The sequence below is a fragment of the Abramis brama genome, assembly GCF_963993115.1.
Source record: "Abramis brama genome assembly, chromosome: 2".
NCBI classification, from domain to species: Eukaryota; Metazoa; Chordata; class Actinopteri; order Cypriniformes; family Leuciscidae; genus Abramis; species Abramis brama.
In genome coordinates this window covers 7965653-7990999 of record NC_139964.1, presented here as the reverse complement: position 1 = coordinate 7990999, position 25347 = coordinate 7965653, and the positions used below count along the sequence as shown (strand labels likewise).

General features: G+C 39.0%; 1 protein-coding gene across 1 annotated transcript in view; it reads left to right on the top strand.

Moving 5' to 3' along the window:
• Positions 1–16024, top strand: part of LOC311077569 (polymeric immunoglobulin receptor-like) — a 37851-nt gene extending 21827 nt beyond the window's left edge. Inside the window, exons 14-23 of the mRNA XM_084106098.1 lie at positions 3961–3993; positions 4076–4129; positions 4340–4372; positions 5903–5935; positions 6018–6065; positions 6204–6302; positions 6451–6497; positions 15278–15309; positions 15508–15623; positions 15885–16024. Coding sequence (XP_083962224.1) covers positions 3961–3993; positions 4076–4129; positions 4340–4372; positions 5903–5935; positions 6018–6065; positions 6204–6302; positions 6451–6497; positions 15278–15309; positions 15508–15589 — 461 coding nt within the window. The 3' untranslated portion in view covers positions 15590–15623; positions 15885–16024. The remainder of the gene's footprint in view (positions 1–3960; positions 3994–4075; positions 4130–4339; positions 4373–5902; positions 5936–6017; positions 6066–6203; positions 6303–6450; positions 6498–15277; positions 15310–15507; positions 15624–15884) is intronic.
• The last annotated feature ends 9323 nt before the right edge of the window (positions 16025–25347 follow it).

Below are 25347 nucleotides of genomic sequence, written 5' to 3'. Positions count from 1 at the left end.
CAGTTAGTGTTGCGGTAGCAAAATCACAAGAAGCCGCTAAGCAAGCTGCTGCTCTCCAGAAACTTCTCCCCCGCCGTTCTTTCTATGAGGCTGCTGAGCGGGAGCAGCCTCACTCCTCTAGAAAGAGCGCTGAGCACCGTGCCACTCAGAAACAGAGCGTGTCCTCCCGTGCTCCCCCACAAAAATCTCGGGGACACGGAGGGCGCGCTCAAACCCAGCAGTCCTCGAGGGGTAAAGCGGATCTGCGGACCGTTATTACCGCCAAGAAGGCTGCTGGGAAGAAATCCTGACGTCCGAGGGCTCAGGACTAATGAGGGTAGTCCCCCCCGAAGCAGAGCGGTTAACACCTCTTTTTACGGTGCCCGTCTCTCTTCGGTACCCTCAGGGGACCGTTCTGCTAACCCTGCCGCCTCCGGTGTTACAGGGCGCAGCGGTCTCCGGCGAGCACATATCTCAAGGACCACCCGGAAACGTAGTGGCCTCGGGATGCCCGCCCCCTCCGAGGAGGGTGTTAGAGCAGTCTGTTCGATCGTTCCCTGCCGGTGCGCCGTTACAGGGCGACGAATTGACTGCTCAACAACAACAAAATCCAGAAACCAGTCTCGAGAGGCTGGTACCTCTAGTAGAATCTTTGACAGCGTGGAAGCTACTGTCAAATGTTTCTCGTTGGGTCCTGCAGACCGTGGAAAAAGGGTATCAGATACAATTCAAAAAACGCCCACCTCGGTTTATGGGGGTCCTGCCCACAGTGGTGGGCCCCGAGCAGGTTCTGGTCATGGAACAGGAAGTGAACACTCTGTTAGAGAAAGGGGCCATAGAATATGTACCTCCCTCCGACAGGGAAACCGGGTTTTACAGCCGGTACTTCATTGTTCCGAAAAAGGACGGGGGATTGCGTCCCATTTTAGATCTTCGAGTTCTGAACGATTCAGTCATGCAGCTCAAGTTCAAAATGTTAACATTGAGACAGATCGTGCCACAGATCAGGTCCGAGGACTGGTTTGTCACGATAGATCTCAAGGACGCATATTTCCATATTTCCATCCGTCCGTGTCATTGGAAGTTCCTGAGGTTTGCTTTCGGGGGCAAAGCATACCAATATCGTGTTCTTCCATTCGGCCTAGCTTTATCACCCCGCACTTTCACCAAATGCATGGATGCAGCTCTGGCGCCGCTGCGCCTCCAGGGTATTCGCATCATGAACTACATCGACGATTGGTTGATTTTAGCTCAGTCGCATCAGTTGGCGGTTCAACATCGAGATGTTGTTCTCGCCCACATGAAAGAGCTGGGGTTACGGCTGAACGCCAAGAAGAGTGTGCTTTCTCCACTCCAGAGGACCACTTTTTTAGGCGTGGTTTGGGACTCAGTGTCGATGCAGGCGCGCCTGTCACCGCCACGTATAGAGTCCATCCTTACAGCTGTGAAAAGTGTAAAGCTAGGCCAGCTACTCACTGTCAAACAGTTCCAGAGACTGTTGGGTCTCATGGCAGCAGCTTCCAACGTGATACCTTTTGGACTGCTGCACATGAGGCCCCTGCAGTGGTGGCTCAGGACCAGGGGGTTTTCCCCGAGGGGCAACCCATTTCGCACAATCAAGGTCACGCGGCGATTCTTACGTGCCCTGGTTATGTGGAAGAAACCTTGGTTCCTGTCCCAGGGCCCAGTGTTGGGAGCTCCTTGTCGTCGCAAACTGCTAACGACGGATGCTTCCCTCACGGGTTGGGGAGCGATCCTGGAGGGTCGCTCATCTCAAGGTCTGTGGGAAGACCATCATCGTTCCTGGCATATCAATCGCCTAGAGATGTTAGCTGTCTTCCGGGCTCTGAGGAGCTTTATCACAGATCTCAGGGGACACCATGTGTTAGTACACACGGACAACACGTCGGTAGTCGCCTATATCAACCACCAAGGGGGTTTGCGCTCGCGCCCGTTATCCAACTTGGCACGCCATATCCTCTTGTGGTCCCAGGGGAAGTTACTGTCACTCAGGGCAGCTTACATCCCCGGGGTCCAGAATATAGGAGCAGACACTCTGTCGAGACAGGGGCCGAGGCCCGGGGAATGGAGGCTCCACCCCGAGGTGGTGGAGCTGATATGGAGGGAGTTTGGCCAAGCTCAAGTGGATCTGTTTGCGTCTCGAGAGACGTCTCACTGTCCACTTTGGTTCTCCCTCACGCATCCAGCTCCTCTGGGACTGGATGCTATGGTGCAGACGTGGCCGAGGCTACGTCTGTACGCTTTTCCCCCAGTTGCTCTGCTCCCGGGAGTTCTGGAGAGAGTTCGCAGGGACCGGGTTTGCCTGCTTCTTATAGCCCCGCGCTGGCCGGGCAGAGTATGGTTTCCCGATCTTGTGTCGCTCCTCGATGGGCCTCCTCTGGAGCTACCCGTCAGGAGGGACCTTCTGTCCCAGGCGGAGGGCTCGATATTTCACCCCCGCCCAGAACTGTGGAACCTGTGGGCTTGGCCTCTGAGGGGGCCCAGCTCATAGAGTCAGGTCTCTCAACTGAGGTTGTGGAGACCATTCTACAGTCCAGAGCTCCCTCCACGAGGAAACTTTATGCCCTGAAGTGGAGAGTCTTCACTTCTTGGTGTAGTGACCGTCGGTTGGATCCAGTCAACTGCCCAATTGGTACAGTTCTGGAGTTCCTGCAGGACCGGTTCACTGCAGGTCTGACCCCGTCCACCTTAAAGGTTTATGTGGCGGCCATAGTTGCTTACCACATTCCTTTGGGTGGAATGTCTGTGGGGAAAGACCCTTTGGTATCTCGTTTCCTTCGTGGCACTTGGAGGCTGAGGCCTGCAGTTCGCTCTAGGGTGCCACCATGGGACTTGTCCATTGCATTACAAGGCTTGTCCCTGGCCCCCTTTGAGCCCATTGAGGAGGTTCCTGAGAAGTTTCTAACTCTGAAAGCTCTTTTCCTTCTTGCTATTTCTTCTCTCAAGAGAATAGGGGATCTGCAAGCATTGTCGGTTGCTCCGTCATGCTTAGAGTTTGCTCCGGGTATGGTGAAAGCTTTTCTACATCCGAGACCGGGTTATATCCCCAAGGTCCCCACTAATGTGGTCAGACCTATTGTTCTGCAGGCCTTTTGTCCTCCTCCTTTTCAGAATGCGGACCAGGAGGCTAATAATTTGCTTTGCCCAGTTCGGGCGTTAGACGCTTATGTCCACAGAGCTGCCCTGTGGCGTAAAAGTGATCAATTATTTGTGTGCTTTGGGTCTCCTAACAAGGGAGGTCCAGTGTCTAAGCAGAGGATGAGCAAGTGGGTGGTCGAGGCTATCTCACTTGCTTATGAGGCGGCTGGGCAGCCTTCTCCTATGGCTGTCCGGTCCCATTCTACAAGGAGTATGGCGGCCTCTAAGGCCCTTATATCAGGAGTATCGTTACAGGACGTCTGTGATGCGGCAGGCTGGTCCTCACCGCACACTTTCGTCAGGTTCTACTCTCTGGATCTAGACTCTGCTCCAGGGTCTCATGTTTTGTCTTCCTAGTGCTGCTCACCAGATTTCACACGGGACAGACACTTGTAGCTATGGAGGCGTTGGTATAGACGTTCCCCATAGCGTCATTCTCGACGCAACGCGAGTTCCCTTGAAAGGGAACGCCTCGGTTACGACTGTAACCTCGGTTCCCTGAAGAGGGAACGAGCGTTGCGTCGCCCTGCCATATCTCCTTCATGCCTGTCAGCCCGACTTCAGACTATACGAAGCTTTCGTTTTCTGTTTCAGGCCGGCTTTTATAGCTTCCTGGTACGTGACGTCACCCGCCTCTGACGTTCCGCCACACCATTGGACTGATTTTACATGTGCTTCAAGACGTCATCACGCAAAGCGTTCCCCATAGCGTCATTCTCGACGCAACGCTCGTTCCCTCTTCAGGGAACCGAGGTTACAGTCGTAACCGAGGCGTTTCTCTATTTGGTTTAACCAAAACACTCTATGGTTGTGTATTTTCAGAAACAACGACATCCCAGGATGAAGGAAAGTCTGGTAAGATCCAGCAGATCCATTGCTCAGTTTGAGTTGAAAGTGATCATATGATATAAAGATAAAGATGGTTGTGTATTTACAGAAACAACGTCATCTGACCCTGAAAGTGAAACATCCCTGGATAAAGAAAAGTCTGGTAAGATCCAACAGATCCGTTGCTCAGTTTGAGTTGAAAGTGATCATATGATATAAAGATGAGTGATGGATGTACAGCATGTGTAAGAATACTCATACATGATGTTATAGTCTCACCTTGTCTCTCTGTGAAAATCCCTTTGTGAGATTTTTTTTGACAGATCCTGTTTCTCTATTTGGTTTAACCAAAACACTGGTTGTGTATTTTCAGAAACAACGACATCCCAGGATGAAGGAAAGTCTGGTAAGATCCAGCAGATCTATTGCTCAGTTTGAGTTGAAAGTGATCTTATGATATAAAGATGAGTGATGGATGTACAGCATGTGTAAGAATACTCATACATGATGTCATAGTCTCACTAGGGCTGTGCCGGTAAACTTGACAACCGCGCCACCGTGGTGGCTGAGTAGTACTGGCGGTGGTTCGCCCCCCCCCCATAAATTTAAACTTTGTCGGCTTTGAATTCTGGTTTGCAATATGATCACCTGATTATCAGCGAATTTAAAAATATTCCATCAGTTATTCCATATAGAAAGCTTGAACTGTCTACTTTTTAAAAAAAACAATTCAAAACGAAAATAAACCGACTAGCATATGCTTATGTATTCCGTATGAACTGTGCATTTCTCTCTATAGGCGCGTTCACTGTGAAGATGACGAGTCAGCATCGTCAACTTCATCTTTGCAGCCCGACACTGACACATAAAAAAAACACTTTATTAATAAACAATTCAAATGTCTCCTTGCTATATTTGACACATTCCTAATCATTACTTTTGCCGGTTCTTTGTGACAGCTGTTACTTATGTGCATTATTGGCAGCGTCACCCTCTGGTTACATGAACGCGTCACCACTGCATCAGCACCAGAACATGGAGATTTTATTTTAGAGAATAATCGCACAACATATTAGATATTCTATAATTAAATCAACTAATCGACTATTCAAAAATCGTGACTCATCCCTCCACGGAATCTCTTGTTTCTTTTCCCATATCTTCACTCGCGTCTCACCCATTTCCAAAGGAGATTATAAACGTTTCTTCCTTTGTTCGCTTTTAATTAGGTCTATTATTTTCGTATTCTTTACTGTGGTAAAGTAGAAAAACGCTGTAGGATAGATAGCCTACATTTTTACTTGTACGTCAAATTCTTTTTAACACAGTTTGTGCTTGTTATTAGACATATGGTAATTGGTAAGGTGCGTCAAGTTCATTTGTAAAGCGCGTTTCACACGCGCGGGTGATTTTAGTTTCTCTGGCAGCGCGCAAACATAGCCTAAATGCATTGCCCTTGTGGAAGATAAAATTCTTCATACCTTTTACAAGAAGTAAAAAACATGAAGATATCAGAAAAGAGATCGATGGTCTCTTTCCTGCTCGTGTCCCACATCCCTCTCAAAGTGCAGAGCGGTAGGCTATATCACGCGTCTTTGTGTGGAAATATTAAACGAAAGTTTTTTGTTTTTTTTTTAAATAGATTCAACTTTATTATATGTAAGTTACCAGTATTTACGGATATTTATTTCAATGCTTTACAGGCTTTAGTGTGTTGTTTCTTTGTTTTTTATTTATTTATTTCAAAACAACCCCCCAACCACCGCAACACCGCCGGTAGTTGGTTCATTACCACCGCGTTGGTAAAAAACTGCCACCGTCACAGCCCTAAGTCTCACCTTGTTTCTCCGTGAAAATCCCTTTGTGTGATTTTTTTTGACAGATCCTGTTCCTCTAATTGGTTTAACCAAAACACTCTATGGTTGTGTATTTTCAGAAACAACGACATCCCAGGATGAAGGAAAGTCTGGTAAGATCCAGCAGATCCGTTGCTCAGTTTGAGTTGAAAGTGATCATATGATATAAAGATAAAGATGGTTGTGTATTTTCAGAAACAACGTCACCTGACCCTGAAAGAGAAACATCCCAGGATAATTCTGGTATATCCGTTTCGCATTTTGAGTTCAAAGTTATCTCATGATATAAACAAGCATTTAAAGTACAGCATGTGTAAGAATGTAGTTGAACGTAACATTCTCACCTTGTTTCTCTGTGAAAATCCCTTTGTGTGATTTCAGTTTCCTCTACTGTGATAGTTGCGGTTTCTGTGGGTTTGATCCTGCTGGCTGTGTGTTTAGTGCTCATGTTGCTCAAAATAAAATGCAGCTGTAAACATGGTGAGACACACACACGCACACACACACACACACACAACACTGCACATTTAGTAAATCTGAGTGTGTCGCCCTCTGCTGTTCTGAAATACACACACAGTTAAATTATCTCTCATTTTCTCAGTCTGAGATGTGGCTCTTGTTCACACAGGCATCATTTCATCATCAGACAGAAGAGAGACCGGAGATCATGAAATGGTGAGTTTCAGAACTGATCTACTTCATGATGTCAGATAAGCATGTTTGCTGTACCTTTAACCCTCAGAGGTCGGAGATCACGCCGGCGTGATCTGCTCGCTTTTTTCCTTATGAGTTGAATTGAGACCCGAAATACTCTTTTGACTTTGATTTTACAAAACAAGTTTCATACATCAATCGATTCTGTTAAATGTGTATTATTTTTGTGTATACTCACAATAAAAACAAAGTGTTGTGCTTTTTGCCAAATAAAGAAAAATAAACGTGATGCGAGTTCTGCCTCCTCTCTGCCAGTGTAGTCCATTCTGAAACGCGTCCGAAAATCTGTCGTAACTCAGCGAATACTTCTCACACAGGCACGTGAGATATGTCTTTATGAAGATTGGATTATCTTCTTTTTAATGAAGTAATTCATATAAAAAACAAATATTCTAATTTTATGTAATCCGTTTGAAAGCAAGGAGAGGTACCGTTTTTTCGTTCTCCCTTCATTATCTCTAATAAGCTGCGGCCGCCACGCCCCCGGCACTATTCACATGGTAAATCGTTTAGGAGGTGATCTATGCAGTGCACACGCCCCCCGATCAATGCTTTGAAAACACGAAGTTTCATCAGATCAGATTCACTGATAGTTCATCGCGTTTAGAGAGGATGGCACGTTTCTCCGGTAAAGACGCCCTTCAGATGATTCTGGACAGCGAGGAAGAATTCACCTTTTCCTCGGAGGAAGATGAAGACTCGGATGACGAACGGCAGCATTTTGAAGAGCGAATTGATCCCGCCGAGGACACACGTTCGGAGTAAGTTGTTTAGCTGCTACTGTTATATAATTCTTTTTCTGATAATATAGAGCTCATATGAAATTTCAGACTATATTTTGCCTAGTTTTGGCTAGCTTTTGACATCTTACAGGAGCGATTGCCTTACAATATCATAACATTCGTGTAGGCTATTTACACGTGAGCATACTTTTTTTAAATGTGATATTGCTCTTTAAACATATTTGTAAATGAAATATATTTCACTCAGTTGTGATTAGCTTATGACATTATCATGCCAAAATGCTTCCTTATGTGTAATGTAGCTTGTTTGCAAATATCTGCTTAGGTAATAGGCCTATAATGTGATTTAGTGCAAATATATTTCATCCTCCGGTAAAATATGTGACACTGTCTAAATACATTATATTTTTATATTAATGTTCGGTTTTGGTTAGCATATGACACGCTTCAATACTGCCTTATGCACAGATGTTTGTGAATACAGGTGTAAATGTTTGAAATGTAGAGATGTGTGCCATTCGCGAACGATCCATTCATTGCGTGCGTCACTAAATGCGTGCGGTCTTTATGGCCATCAACAGATACTTGCGGTGGCGCGGTCAATGGCCCATAAATATATTTCTCCATCCTATGGGCCATCAACAAATATACACATTGTGCGTCCATAACCATCAATTGCTCATCAGTTTACTTTGAATAATGTATGCTAACAGTTTTTTTTTTGTTTTTTTTTAAGGAATGTGTCAAGCTCTCCTTCTCCAGCACCCCACAGAGGGGCACGCAGGTGTCGTGCAGTTCTCAGTGCGATCGAGAATCATACTGAGTAAGTGCATAGGACGTAATATTTTACAAATAAAATATAGCCTAATTGTTTTTACATCATCATAATATAAAAGTAGCCACCTATTCTTGTGTGAAATGACAAAAAACGCTGTCTTTTTTATCCATGGCCATTAGTGATTCATAATTATAATACAATTTCTTTAATTGTGTTATTAGCATGCTCACATGTTTGTTTTTTTGTTTTTTTACAGATGTGACAATGAACTTGTCCAAGCACCTGTCCCGAAGAGAGCCAAGGCTAACCAGCAGGCAAGCAACAGGCAGTCCACTCTGGCATGGAAAACAGAGACTGATGTTGACATGGTTCCACAGACTGTGCGATTCCGTCCTGCACGAGAAACTGGACCACAACTGATTTCTGTTGACTCACATTCGCCCATGAGTCTATTCAAACATTTTTTTTCAGAAAGTGCTGTGTCAACTCTGTGCAACAACACCAATGCTCAGGCTGCCAAGGCAACTGCAAAGGGCTGCAAATATAAATGGACAGATGTCAGCATCAGTGAGATGTACCGATACATTGGGTTGCTGTTCTACATGGCCATGGTGAAGGTGAGCTCCATCAGCGACTACTGGCGGAAAAGCAGTGTTTTCTCCGTACCCTTTCCAGCTACAGTTATGTCCCGGGACAGATACCGCATCATTTCATGGAATGTGCACATGAGTCACCCAGATGCAGATATGGATAATGACAGAAAGAGGGGCACAGCTGAACATGACCGTCTTTTCAGGGTCAAACCTCTCATGGACACTATTCGTCAGGCTTGTAAAGCCATCTATCATCCTAAAAGAAACTTAGCTGTGGATGAAAGAATGGTGGCATGCAAAGCACACACAGGTATGACGCAGTACATGAAAGCCAAGCCAACCAGATGGGGTTTCAAGTTGTTTGTTCTTGCAGACTCATCGAATGGATACACTGTGGACTTTTCTGTGTACACTGGAAAGAACAATTTTCCCACAGGCCATGGACTGTCATATGATGCTGTAATATCTCTTTTAGATCTTACATTTTTGGGTTCTGGGTACCATGTGTACATGGACAATTTTTATACAAGTCCAAAGCTCCTCAAAGACCTGTTTACAATGAAGTTTGGTGCATGTGGGACTTACAGGGACAACAGGAAGGACTGCCCTCGGAATGCAGCTAATTCACTCTCTAAAAAATCTGCCAGGGGATCAATGAGGTGGATTCGGGATGGACCTCTTGTATTTGTAAAGTGGATGGACACACGAGAGGTATCTGTCTGTTCTACTATCCATCCTGCTTATTCAGGAGACACTGCACAGAGGAGGGTGAAAACACAAGATACATGGAGGACAAAGACATTTCCATGTCCTGCACCTGTGACCGCATACAACAAACACATGGGTGGTGTTGACCTGTCCGATCAGCTGTTACAGTACTACACAACACAGCACAAAACCATGAAGTGGTACAGAAAGATCTTTCTACACTTCTTGGACATTGCTTCCACCAACTCTTTCATTGTGCACAAAGAGCTACATGGTAATTTGTCCCATAAAGAGTTTATGGAGCAACTCATAACAGAGCTCTGTGGTGTGTCACTGAAAACAGCACCAAAACAGACCAATAGTGACCATGTGCCAGTTCCAGGAGCTGAGCTGGCATCAGATGACAGGGATGTTGCCACAGTTGGTCGCCGCGAATGTGTGCATTGCAAAGCACAGCATGGTAAAAGGAATTTAACACCATGGAAATGCCAGGCATGCAATGTTCACTTATGTCTTCAGTTAAACAGGAACTGTTTTCAGGAGTGGCATAAAGATGTGTGACTGTGTTCAGATGTGTGTGCTCTGCTGACCACCTTCCACTAACCATCAGCCTTCAGAAATCATTCTGATATGATGACTATTTTTTTAAAATCAATGTTGGAAACTGTTGTGCTGCTTAATATATATTTTTTATAACCTGTGATAGTTTTTTCAGGATTCTTTATTTTGCTCACATTTGTTTTACTTGTAGCCCGCATATAAACGGGGCACAGGAATTTACTGTGAGATACCTGCCTTTACTTTTGTTTATCGCTCACAATTGCTTTGTTTATAGCAGACTGATTAATTTATTTTGCTTAGAGCAAATTTAGAACATTTAGTTCCTCCACATAGAGGAATTACAATAAAACAGATTGAAAAACAAAACCTTTGAATCTCCTCTTCTTTGTTCAGGCACTTGATGGCCCATTAGCCACTGAAAGAGTGTATGTCACACCCCTGGTCTGAATCTCATTAATATTGATGGCCATTGGCCCATTAATATTGATGGGCCACCCCTCCCATGCATAAACCTCTTCTGACAAAAAAACTGTTTTAGAAAGTTCAAATCAATGTACTGTTTTATGAGAACGATGAGGCAGGATGATTTTCACACCATTTTGAAGCCAAAACTCAAAGCTACACAATTAATTAGTAAAAAGTCTTATTCACACATATTTAGTATGTGTTTTGAGGTCTTATTTCTGCAACTTTCATTTTTATTTTTTCCAATAACCACGCATAAACATTATTCTCTTAAAAATTCAAACATATACATGCATGTTGATCAGATATTTTGGTAGCCCTGTTTGTGCTATATAGAGTGAATTTACACCTTTGCCATTAATATGTTTATAAATAACTGAAAAAAGCTCATATGTCAGAGCATGTCAGAACACCTCCAGGGCCCAGAAAACAGCTCAGACTCCAGAGGGTTAAACTGAGACTTCATGTTTGGGGGATTTTGCTTCTCTTACAGGTTCAAAACTCAGATTATACATCAACTCCTCTATTCGACAGTCCAGTTACCCACAATCCCCTCTGATTCACAGAATCCACTTTACTTGTCAGTCCAGTTACCCACAATCCCCTCTGATTCACAGAATCTACTTTACTCAACAGTCCAATTACCCACAGTCCCCTCTGATGAGCCCCTGTATTCTGCTGTATCTCAGTGATGCTACTGTCTCCTTCAGTAATGAAGAGATTCACTCTGACGCCAGTTTCACACATATTCCGTTTGCAGTGTGTATGCGGTGCGTGTTGCGGTGCGTATGCGGCACAGGAGCAGCACGAGCTATAGTGCTTTGCTGCTTTTGCAGTGAATAACTGATCCGTGGCTGTACCACAAACACATACTTACTATTTTTATTTCAAATCCAGAAGTTATGCAGCAACTTTTATTTAAAAAAAAAAGTTTTGGCAGCATTGCGATTCTCTTTGTACACATATATACTCTTTAATGGACGTATGCACGTTTAAACACAATTTAAACAACGTAGGGCTATTATTCCATGCATTACTTCTACTTATATTAAGTTGCTCAAGCAAGTGGTCAAATATTTAACCATGTACTTATATTAAAATCGCAAACATTTTAAATTAAAACTTAAAATTGACAAAAACAGCCGACTCTCATGCCTTCCCTTGTGAAAAAGAAGTGTACTTAATTGTATTGAAAGCGTACTTTTTAAAAAGTGCAGTTGCAGATAATATAATATAATTAAAATTAAAGACCACTTAAGTGTACTTAAATGGAATACACTTTAATGACAATACTTCTTAACACACTTAAGTGCACTTTTTACAAATGCACTTTGTAATAATGTCTAATTAAGTTTTACTTGAAGAAAGTACACTTTCTTCACAATATTTCTAAACACACTTAAGTGTACTTTTTAAAAATGCACTTTGTAATAATGTCTAATTAAATTTTACTTGAAGAAAGTACACTTTCCTCACAATATTTCTAAACACACTTAAGTGTACTTTTTAAAAATGCACTTTGTAATAATATCTAATTAAGTTTTACTTAAACGTACAGTATGGAATTTTTTCTCCACTAGGGGTCGCTAACCTATTTACAATAACAAAGGCGTAGTTTGATGACTCAACATTTGCTAAGAATTATGGATCTTGTCGTCAACGTCAAGCCGACCGATCTAATAATGTTTATGGATGACTGAATACATCGATGTTTTTATCATGACTGTGATATGAAGCAGTTCGGGATTGCTAAGAGACAGCTATCAGCTCCACAAGCGACGCGAGTCCCGCGGATATAAAAGGAATATGGACATTTCATTCTACCGAACTACACGCAGAATTACTACTCACAGGTCAGTTTATTAGACAAATTAAACTTGTGAGGTAACGCAGCGCTGTTTCACTTGGTCTAACATTACACTATCACACTAAACTGCATTTGAATGTGTTGAAATGTATGTGTTAGTTTGTCTGTATGAGACTAGCAGTAAGCTAGATCAACATGAGAATAACATACAGATCATATTCTGACATTTTATCATTGTTGAACTATATAACATTGATTAGTTTTATGTAAATGTGCTCACCTGTTTAATAAAGTACATGTAGGAGCGGTCGAAGTCTCGGACGTGGAGCTCTCGTTTAAGTTATATATGGGAGCTCTCGGCATCTCGAAAACACCGCGCTGATATTGATTCTCGTTTTAGTTCTCCTTTTTTATCCAAAGTCTGCTTGCCATGGTCCATAATGTTTGAACGAAACAACAACAGCATGCAGATAGACATTGCGAACTACAGTGGTCCACGTCTGTCGTCTTGGTTATCAGAGGGCTCTACTCTAGTTCATAGCTCTGGTTACCATGGCAGTACAAGGCGGAAACCAGGGACAATGCGGATATGACGCCATTGACTGCGACAAAACGGAAATAAAGAAACGGGACGTTTCTCGAATTAAATTACAAATTTCTCCTGGCTTGAAAGTTGTTGGAAACAGTCGGGATAATGTAAGTAAACAACTAAAAAAAATATATAACATAGATATAGTGATTTTTGCTATTTTTAAAGCAAAAAAGTTACATATTGTTGTCACGGTTCACGAATGCATTGCTTTCTTTTTGTCTCGTGCATTTGTTATTTGTGTATGTGTGTGTGTGTGTGTCGCGTGGATCTGTGGGTGTGGCCGGAGCAATCATGCTCATTCATCAATCTGCAATCATCATCGGCGCCAGCTGCGACTCATCATCACTTCCTTAAATACTCACCGTTTTCTCCTCTCCATGGTCAGATCGTTCTGTCATGTTGTGAGAACGAGGAAGCAATAGCAGGTGCAATAAACTCTTTATTAGAAACACAGATGAAACATACAAGGCAACAACACTGGCGGGTGACGCAGGGACCTCGATGGTCAAACACGGGTGAGTCTGGGCTGGTGCTGAGTGAAGTGACGGTGAATTCCGGCGTGAATGACGAACAGAACAGCGAACAGGAATCCAGGAACAAACACCACACGATCACAGAACGGGAACAGGAACACAGGATCAGGACACCAGACAGCACAAGACTTTAACAACGATCTGACAATGGAGAGGAGAAAACGGTGAGTATTTAAGGAAGTGATGATGAGTCGCAGCTGGAGCCGATGATGATTGCAGATTGATGAATGAGCGTGATTGCTCCGGCCACACCCACAGATCCACGCGACACACACACACATACACAAATAACAAATGCACGAGACAAAAAGAAAGCAATGCATTCGTGAACCGTGACAATTGTGCCTTTAAGGAAAGTACACTTTCATCACAATATTTCTAAACACACTTAAGTGTACTTTTTAAAAATGCACATTATAATAATGTCTAATTAATTTTATTTAAAGAAAGTACACTTTCATGATAATATTTCTAAACACACTTAAGTGCATGTTTTAAAAAATGCACTTTTTAATGTCTACTTAAGTTTTACTTAAACAAACATTTTAAATAATTATGATTTTATAGTGTTTTAAAGTTATTAAAGTTAAAGTTCTAAGTTATTAAAGGACATTTATTTTGATGTATTGACTAATATACTAAATAAAATAAGAACTTTAATGGAAAACATGGAAAATAATTTATTTTAATTACAACTCAGGTGTGTTGTCCAAAAATAATTTGTAAATGTATTTTAAATATGTTTAGTCTATAATATATACTTGTGCATTAATGCACTTGAAATGTATTTTTCCAATACATTTGCTTGTACAAATCATATTGTTGACATTTTTGTCTGTTTTATATATGACAATAAAATGTAATTTATGAGAGGAGTCTTAGCATAATAGTAATGTGTTGTACTTTACAACTGTGAACAGAATACTTTCAATATCATTATGTTGTTCTTAGTCAATTAAACACACATTTAATTGTAATCAGACTACACTACACTGAACAAAAATATTGATTTTTAGTTGGGTGAAAGAGTCAAGTTTTGTCAATTTAGGCTACAGAGTCTAACAACAGAAAATTTGAAATAAATAACCCTTTATATTCTGTCTATGGAAATAACATTTAACCATGCATGAAATATACATAGACGGAAATATACGAACATGTTGTTTAATGCGCATGCGCCGGAAATACTACGTCATGATGACGCACTACTTTACTAGAGTTTGAAAAATGCGCTGTTAGGAGCTGTGTGCGCCTGCGCCCTTACATCTGCTCTCTGCTAAGGATTTGGTGCGACGTGACACAGTGGCTCCTGTCTCATCAATTTTTCCTGTTATTTTGCAGGTATTATTGTTACATATGCACACGAGATCTGTAATGCAAATGTATATGCCGCAGATATTTCGAGTAATGACGTTCGGGGTTGTGAATATGTTGATATGCAGACTGTCCGCCATTTTGTGAACGCTGTAACACGAGGTGATTGTGAAATGCGTTTAATTCGATTCAACTTGACTCCATTTACAAGGTTATAGTGTTCATTATGAATTTACTTTAAAATTGTGTTTGGTTTATTAAGTTATGTAGTATACATATAAAGATTGGATGCACTTTCTCAGGCAAATGTTTCAGACATACATTCAGCTGATGTAATACTGTGTTATTTCCTGCCGCTGCAGAAAGAAAAATGAATGTTAAATATGTATGGTTTACATATGTTTATAAGGATCTTATGCAGCATAACATGTTAAGTCAACATAATTGTTAAATGCATAAAATATTCCTTTGACTCATTTGAGTAAGTTAGATGTACAAGAGTCTGTACAAAATGTATTGCCAAGACATCACACCTTGATCAAGCTAAAACACTACTATCAAGTCACTAACTATCCTTATAGCTTTGATGCTTTGAATCTTTTCCACCTGTGCATTTACATATGCCCCTATAACCATGTATTTTACAGGTAAAAATGAAGAAGGCTGCAGCATTGCTGTGGTAAATAGCCTACAGGAACATCCTTCATGAAGATAACTAGCTATGTGCGGCAAGCTTAAAATTCAAGATTACCTTTCTCAATTTGCATGGGTCTTGGGTTTGCATGGGTCATTTATCTATATTTGTGTAATTGATAAGTTATGTTTAATTCCCTGTAAAGTAGCAATACAAATGTTCTCTACTTTTAATCACTTTAAGCCCAGTGTCAGTGAAGATGGCGTGGTCAGTGGAATCCTGGTGTTTGTGGGAAATAGGAGCCTTGCCCAGCACTACGATGTGACCCTGATGACTGATTCATCACACGTTCATCAACAGTTAGCAGTCAAAAGTTTATGTACGCTTTACAGAATAAACTACTTCATCAGGGTAGTACTAAATAAAAAGAGAACACATTTTTGTGATCTCTCTTATTGCTAAAATTAACATTTTGCAGATACTGCAAGGTGTATATAAACTTTAAAGCACAACTGTATATCTATCAATTTCATTCATCTGAGCTAAATATAATAATGGACTGGATCTGTTTTATAAACAAATGTTTTCCTTCTGTTTTTTTGTTTGTTTGTTTTTTCAAGGTATTTTTTCTGACTTTTCTGCCTCTTTGGAACATTTCCATTCACATTTACTCTGGAGAGCTTCTGGGACATTGACATAAACAGCACTTTCCAACAACTTCAAAAAAATTGATGACATGATTTTGGTTTTCTTGTTTTTGTGCCTTTGGTTTTCTTCATTTTTTTTGTTTTGTTTTTAGACAAACTTATATTCACTGTAATGCTGGAGTAAGCATTTTGTCCTGTTTAATGTTGGTGCTATGTAAAGTGTGCTATGTTAATATTAGTTTATGTATTAGCCAACATGATCTGACAATTTTTTTTACAGTATTTATTAATCTTTATTAATATTAGTTAATTAAAATATAGTTTAAAGTTAGTTAATACAATTTATAGTCATTGTTCATGTGAGTTCACAGTGCATTAACTAATTTTAATACACAACTTTTGAATATAATAATGCATTATTAAATGTTGAAATTAACATTAACTAAGACTAATAAATGCTTAAAGTATTATTCATTTTTTGTTCATGTTAACTGAAGTAGTTAACTAATAATACCTTTTTGTAAAGCATTACCCGTTTGAATCTTAGTGTTGTACATGGAATGATACTTTTCTTCACATTTTGTTTGTATTAATTCATGGGTTGTGTGTTTGAGGTACTGTGCGTTTGCTTCTAAAATGATGCTTGTACTGGTAATCCCTAGGTTATGGGGACCAAATTACCTCAAAAGTATAGCAATACCAGTAAATTACATGCAAACAATCTTATAAATCCATACAGAATGATGTTTTTTGAAAATGTAAAAATGCTAAATGTTTTCTGTGATGGATAGGTTTAGGTACCTTTGTATAAGGGAGAAAATGATTGTGCATAATAAGCATCATTGTCCTCCAGACTCTTTATAAATGAGTTAAAGGGATAGTTCACTTTAAAATAAAAATTCTGTCATCATACTCGCCTTCAAAAGTTGTTTCAAACCTGTATGAATTTATTTCTTCTGCTGAACACCAAGGAAGATATTTTAAAAAAAAAATGTCTGTAACCAAACAGTTAACTGGTCCCATTGACTTCCATATTTTTTTTTTCCCTATTATGGAAGTTAATGGGACCAGTTAAATGGTTGGTTACTGACATTCTTCGAAATATCATCTTTTGTGTTCAGCAGAAGAAATAAATTCATACAGGTTTGAAACAACTTGAGGGCGAGTATGACGAGATTTTCATTTTGAAGTGAACTATCCCTTTAAGGTGTTGTAACTGTTTATGCATAGTGTTTCTTTGGGGTGTTTTTGTGCATCAACAGAAAGGTTTTTATGTATTTATTTTAGAGATTTTGTCAGTAAATGTACGTAGAGGGTTTTAAATTGAATTTGTGTTTGTAACTAGGTTAAGATTTTTTTTTTTATTCAAATTTGAAATAAATTGCAACTTTATTTTTTAAATTGCAAATGTATTTATATAATACTGTACATGTATATTACATTAAAGTATTTTAGTCCACATTAATTGCTTGTCAGTATATTTGGAAGTACACTTTTATCATATTTCAAAGTTCAAATAAAAATGTATTAAAGTCCCACTTAAGTTGTTCCAAAAAAGCACTCTTAATTTCAACTAATTGCATTTAATTTGAGCTTAATCTGTGATACATTTGAAATCAATTACATGCAATACGTTTGTCGAAAACATTACACTTAATTCACATTTAAGTGTATTGTTAACTGACATTAAAGTATATTTTAGTTCACATGAATTACTTGTCAGTTCATTAAACTACACTTTAACTATATTTTAAATACACTGAAAGTACTCATTAAATATGTATTAAAGTCCCATTTATGTTTACAAAAACCATTCAAAAGTTCAACTAATTGCATTTAATATGAACTTAATTTGTGATACATTTGAAATTAAATACAAATAAAATGCAATTAAGCGGTGAAAACATTACATTTAATTCACACTTAAGTGTATTGTTAACTGACATTAAAGTACATTTTAGTTCACATTAATTGCTTGTCAGTGCATTGAGAAGTGCACTTTAAATCAATTTTAAAGACACTAGAAGCAATTATGAAAGTAAATATAAAGTTGTATTAAAGTCCCACTTAAGTTGTAGCAAAAAATCACTCTTAATGACAACTTATTGCATTTTATTTCAACTTAATATGTGATATATTTCAAATCAATTATACTTAATGTGCATTCAGACCGGTGAAAACATTGCATTTGAGTTACACTTAAGTGTATACATTTAAAGTATATTATTTGTATAATAAGTACACTTTATAAAAGTACACTAAAGTGCTTTTTTTTCACAAGGGTTTTCTTTTGCATTTAAATGTTAATACAATAAATCTTGCATGTCACAAAGAACTTGTTTTTCCACCTCCACGAATGAGACGAGTGTTGTTCATTATGTCGCCTTGTTGAGGTAAATTGTATTTTTCCTTGCTTTACCCCGGTTTTAAAGTAAAAAGATGACTGTGAAAAAAAGTATTTAATTAAATACATTTATGGTGAGATTACTACATTTTATTTAATTAAACGCATTTATGGTGAGATTATTATATTTTCATGTCAATCTGTGTTCATTTTGACCACGAACCATGCGCTGTCACTTTAATTCAGCGTCTGCAGCACAGCAGAAATAGACTCAGAAACGATCGCTGCACGGCTGTATACGCACCACAACTGGAACGGATCGCCGGACCGCATCCGCGTGCAGTGTGAAAGCTCTAACCTGTTAACATGGATCAGTTATTAGAACAGGTTATGGATCAGTTGTGACACTTACAGGTCACTGTTGGGAAAGAAGCTGAAATGTTTCTCTCAGAGACACAAGGAAACATTGACTTCTCTTGAAATGTTAAACTGATGACAGAACTTATTTTTAAAAATCATCTTTAATCTTTGTAAGCATCAGTTTACCAAAAGTGACGCATTATGTTGTGAGCAATAAGCCAATCTGTGATGAGCGCATCAGCTCGGATGAAGAGCAAGACAATATTCATAACGATTATAAATGTACTTGATGTCATGAATGTCAGTGTTTTAATGGGATGTATATCATGCAGAGGAAAATAAGCCTCATTTACAAGCCTTCTCCACTAAGATTTAAATGTATTTTAGAAATGTGAAACACAAGTGAAGTGCCTGAAAGGCAGTAATAGATATTTAAAAAATGTAATTACATTACTTTTTAACTAAAAAAAAAGTAACTAATTACATTGTAACTTGCCAATACTGAGCAGCAGAATACAGTTCAATCTTCAAAAGAACAAATTAAAATACTGTTAGTAACTTGTATTAATGACTGTGCTTGTGTTCTGCTTTGATTTAGCAATATGTTTGTATTATTCTCATCATTTTCAATAAAAGTCTCTGCTGAATAAATGTATATTTATGCAATCCCGCCGCCGTTTTCATCGATCACTCTGGTATCCAGATTTAAAGGTTCATTGGCGTGACTTTTCTCTGTCTTGGTTTGCTGATTACCAGTTTTCAAATCTGCTGCCTTTAATGACTGAAACCAACTGTAGACGATTCAACAATTCAACAACTGTGAACTCTCTAGCCCTGTAACAGCACTGCACTATTGAGAAGTATCATCGAGTGTTGTGTATTGATGTGTCGTCATCAACGTCATTACGCACAAAGCGGAGATAAAGGATGGAAGTTAAATCTGGTGTCTGTGTGGTTCGATCCGAAATAACTAGAAAGGTTACAACATTGGCGACGAGGATGATGCAACAAGGACTCACTCGTTAGTTAAATCTGAAAGTGAGTTAGACGTGCGTCACGCCGACTGTTTTATCTCAGTTAACTGAAAAGTTTAGTGGAGATAGGCGGTGCGCGTTAAAGATGGACGGTACTGTTCCCAAGTTTGACTGCTACAGCGATCCATCCACGTTAGGTCCGCGGTGGACAAGATGGTTAAATGCATTTGAACTTTTTGCCGATGGAAAGGGTTTGATCCTGACTGACGATGCACCCGACGCTACAAAGCAAAGACGGAGAGCCTTGCTCTTACATCACGCTGGGACAGATGTGCAGGATATTTTCTCCACACTCGCTGACACAGGAGGGCCAACAGACTACGCGCAGGCAGTAACAGCACTGAACGCATACTTTGTGCCTCAGGTAAACACAGCGTTTGCAAGACAGACGTTTTATCAGCTTAAAGCAGAAAACGGGAAAACGCAGCACAACAGCTGAATTCACAGTTATTTGCGGGAGAGGGGAGCCATTGCTCGGAAAAGACACAGCAGTTAAATTAGGAGTGCTGAGGATCGGAGCTAATGTTGCAGTGGTGAGCGATGTGAAGTCCATGATACGACAGAAGTACCCCAAATTGTTCTGTGGAGTAGGCAAACTAAATACAAAACAAATTAGCCTACACATAGACAGCACAGTGATGGCAGTTGCACAGCCCCTTAGGCGCGTTCCGTTCCACCTTAGAGAGGCTGTTGAGGAAAAGATAAATGAGCTGCTCCACATGGACATTATCGAGAAAGTCAATGGAGCAACCCCGTGGGTAAACCCAGTTGTCATTGTACCCAAAGCGAATGGGGAAATAAGGATGTGTTTGGACATGAGACAAGCAAACACTGCAATCATTCGTGGGCGGTTCCCGATCCCCACAGTGGATGAACTGTTGCAAGGAATGAATGGGTCAGTCGTTTTCAGCAAACTAGACCTGAAATGGGGGTACCATCAGCTGGAATTGACCCTAAAATCAAGAGACATCACCACGTTTGCCGTTCATAATGGTATATACAGGTTCAAAAGACTGGTGTTTGGAGTGTTGTCAGCAAGTGAGCAGTACCAGCATGAAATAGCCACTGTTCTGGCTGGCATCGAAGGAGTAGAGAACATATCAGATGACATCATCATCCATGCACCTGATAAAGAGTCTCATGAGAAAAGAATGCATGTATATTAAATATAGAGTCATCTCAGCCTTAATAAGCCTGTTAACAAGCAGAATCACTGAAGGAAAGAAGAGAACAGAAAAAGAGATGAGCAGAAACACAAGAAATGTAAGCTTAGCGTTAAGTTCTGCCAGGAAGACTCAATCAGCGCGTCATGTATTAACTCACTTCTAACCAATCATGTGTTAACACTCTCAGTATAAAAGAATGGTACTTACATTCGTCTGAGTTCGCAGATACTGACGGCGCCAATTACCTCCATCCTCCCCACCACCACCAGCAGGATGGTCCCTTCCTTTACCTCCAGGGGGTCGGCTGCACCCCTGCCTTTGTCTTTGCAAATATGAAAATTAAATTTTTTACCCTAAAATTTAGAAGCATAACCCTTCACCATCCTCTACACTGTTAACCCTTGCTGTAAAAAAAGGCGTAATTCAGACAGTATCATACCATTTTCCATTAAAACAGTAATATACCGTAGAAAACAAAAATAGCCTAAAGGAATATACTGTAAATGAACAGTGCTCAAAATCGACACTCAGAGGCTGTTTTCCCAATCACACCCTATACCCTCATTCACTATTCCCTACATTAGTTCACTAATATAGTCCACTTGACAGAGTGAATGAAAAGAAGTGAGTGAATTGAGAAACTGATGAACACCTGATAAGCAGAATCACTGGAGGACAGAGAAACAAGAACAGAAAAAAGAGAAACACAAAAACTACAACTGACTTCCAGCCACACTGAGTGTGAAACCAGTTTACAAACCAGTTTACGATTATTTCTTTCATACATGTACAAAAGTTCTTGTTGAGAATTAACAAAGATTTAGTTAATAATAAAGTTTGTTGTCACCATGATGAAGATCAGTATTTGCTTTAGTTGGTCTTGTCTCTTGACTTCTTACCATTCATCTCTCTCTGGCTGCTGTAACAGTGAGTTTATAAAACACATTTGTTATGGCAAGAAAAAGTCAAGAGGTAGTTTATAAGGTGTTTTTATTCTTTTGTGATGATGTCACAATCATCCTGGACATGTCTGATTTTCAGATTATTCCTGTATATATTCATTGAAATTATGGGTATGTCATATTTAGCATAAATCTGTGTATCTACAAAATGAAATCAATATTTCTGTTATCAGGTCTTCTGAAAAATAACAATCATATAGTGCATTCAATTTTATTTTACTCCTGCTTGACTCAGACACACACAGACATCAACAATCAGCATATGAATCTCAACAATGGTGAAAAGTTTCATGTCGCAATGCATGCTGGGTTCCAGGATAATATAAAACTCCCAGCATGCACTGCTGCATGAATAATAAAAAAAAAGAAATATTGCCACCATTGTTGAGATTAATGTGCTAAATTGTGATATCTCTGTGTTTCTAAAACATAGTGTAGCTCTGTTTTTTTTGGTTTATGCATCATGTGTTAAAAAAAGAGTCATAGTAATTTATTGCTGTAGTTTCACAGTAGTGCTAATGTAACACTTTTGATCAAGGATAAAACTCTGAATGAATAAGAATTAATTCCTTAGTGAATGAACAGGCAATATGATGATTTTGTCATCATAAGCATTACAACCACAATCATTCATAAACTGTGTGTGCACAAGTGTGACTTGCAAAAACACAGCTCAAGCGGCAAAAGAAAAACTAATGTTTTAGCATCAGCATCCCAACTAAAGCAAGCACTGATCTCTATAACGGTAACTTCAAACCAAACATTTTCAATTAAACATCTCAATAACAACTTCTGTATGACAGAAATAAAGTCATACTGGTTAATAATAAGTGTAATAATGTGTAATGGCTGGAAGTCAGTCGTAGTTATTGTGTTTCTCTATTTTCTGTTCTTGTGTTTCTCTTTTCTTCAGTGTTTCTGCTTGTTAACAGCAGGTGTTCATCACTAATGCTCAACAATCACTTACATATCCTTAATTATCTCACTGCAACACTGTCTCAATGTTACTTTTTACTCATTGTAGTGTGGATTTCCCTGTGGGGTTGAAAGGGTTAACTGTGTAAGATAAAAAAGACACACCCACAAAATGTATTTTAACAGTAATAAACTGTAAGTTATAAAACAGGTTTATACTGGCAACACTGTTGCCAGTAGTTTACTGTAAAATTATTTTTTTGGGTCACCATTGTGCAGAAGAGTAGAGCCTGTGCTTCAGTCCAGGAGAAGATCTACAAACATTGATGATATGCTGCATGTTGCTTTATTTAACAGGCGGTGACTGTGTAGTTGCTGGTCCAGTGGAAATCTTTTTATGTACAATAGTTTTTTAGTGGTCTCAAATGAAAGAAGTTCACAGTTTTACTTTGCTCACATTATTAATGCATTATAAATTTTAGTTAATACATTTAAATGACAGTTGGTCAATTTAAGGCAGTCGGTTTCTGCAAGTGTAATTAGTTCATTTGAATTAGAATTTAGTGCATTTTTACAGAAACAAACTAGACTACAGTAAAGAACTGTACAATTAACAGTATTTTACTGGCAACAGTGTTGCCAGTATTTTACTGTAAAAAAAACCCGGTAAGGTCTAACAGTGTACAGTTAATCACTAATGAGTGCCTATCTTACATACAACACCACATTGTGTGAGTAATAATAGCAAATACTGTAAATATAGTAAAGATCTGCTATTATGCCCTAATATTCTACCGTATTTGTGAAGAACTAAAACATCCCATCCCAGTATTCCCAGTTCAGTTATATATTATTATTGGCAGAAAAAAAGCCTTAAATTTAAAATAAGTAAAATACATTAATAATGTAAATTATTATCACTATGATTTATAGATCAGGCTTCACTCTCTCATGTTTAAGAGACAGAGCAGGAGCAGTGATGGAGCTGCGATACTCTCTCTCCTCCAGTCGGTGACGGGATCACTGTATTCACGACCCATGGCTGTACGCTCTGTTCTGACCTGAAGTAGTAATTATGTGTTTTCCGATGCCAATCATTTGTAAATTAATCTTTCTTGTAAAGTTGGTTCTTTCTCTCCATTTAATTGGCCAAATTATTTTGCAATTCTGTTTGAATCGATTTCTGAATGTTATTGAAACACAGAAGCTACTCCTGATGAATAATGTCTGTGATATTTTAACAACGATGTCGGTCTCTGAAGACCTGAACAATCCTAGAGTTCACCTTTAGGTAATTCGGTAAATTTTTTCTTTAGTATTATTTTAGCATAATATCCACTGAAGTGTGCTTGCTTTGTTGTTGTATTTTGCACTTTTAGCATAGCCTAACGTATTATTTATTATATAATACGTATACGTATATTATTATTATTGTTTTGTAAAATGCTCTTTCTTTAATATTTCAGTGTTATTTACTCTTTGTAAGCAACTTAGATCAGGCTACAGCATCTTTAATTCAGTTTGATTAAAAAACAAATAATATAAAAATATTATTTTAAATAAGTATTTTGGAACGCTTAATTAATTGCTCAAGACTCATGAAATCATACCTAACTTGCTTCTGCATCCTTCATTAAACTGATTAATTAGTGATTCATTAATCACAAGACACATATATAAAGAAGATAAACTAATACACAAAATAAAGGAAGGAACATCACATTTATTAGATACGAGATAATAAATCATTGCTTCACCATTGCTGTTACTGCAGTACAGTTTATTTGTCAGTGTCCGACAACAAGATTAAAATAATAACCCATGTTTTCCCAGAATCACACACAAAAAAGGTGCAAGTAACCTCCTAAATCCTAAGAAAAGGTGAACGATTAGATGTAGGACAAATAATTCCTTATTCAATTCAATCCATAAAAATATGTAACCGGACCTCTATTCTACTCTACTACAAAAAAAAAAAAAAAAAAAAAAAAAAAACACACCCAAAATATGAAATAATCCATCAATTACCTATATCTATCAGTTGCCCAACAAACCTGTCAAAGCATAACCCTTCACCATCCTCTACGTTTAGTTGCTAACAGAGTCTATAACCAGCATTGAACGCCACATTTTGTGAATAAGCAAATAGAGCTGCTCAAACTATTTATATCAGTAGTTATGGCCAAATATTCTACTGTATATGTGAAGAACTGAAATATCCCAACAGGCAGCACTTCAGTTTTACCCAAGTTAACTCCAGATCAGAAAGCTCACTCTACTTGAGTATTTTAACTCTGATACTTTGGATTGATTTAGACATGTTTATGGTTTAATCGGATTTTTCTTTGCACAGCTTTTTGTCAACAGCATCTACCATAAGTTTTATTCACAAAAATGTCATATGGACACATGTTGCTTAAATTGCTCTCAATCAGTTATCTTTATTTAATCATGACGTTTCTCATTTGCAAGTAACTTTGGATAAAAGCATCTGCTAAATGAATAAAATAAAATCACATCAACTGCATGTTATGCTAATCATATTATTCCCAGTTCAGTGTACATATTAAAATTGGTGAAGAAAAGCCTCTAAATAATAATAAAAAAAAAACTAAGATACATTATGATTGTTACAGCAGAGTTAATTCCTGATTA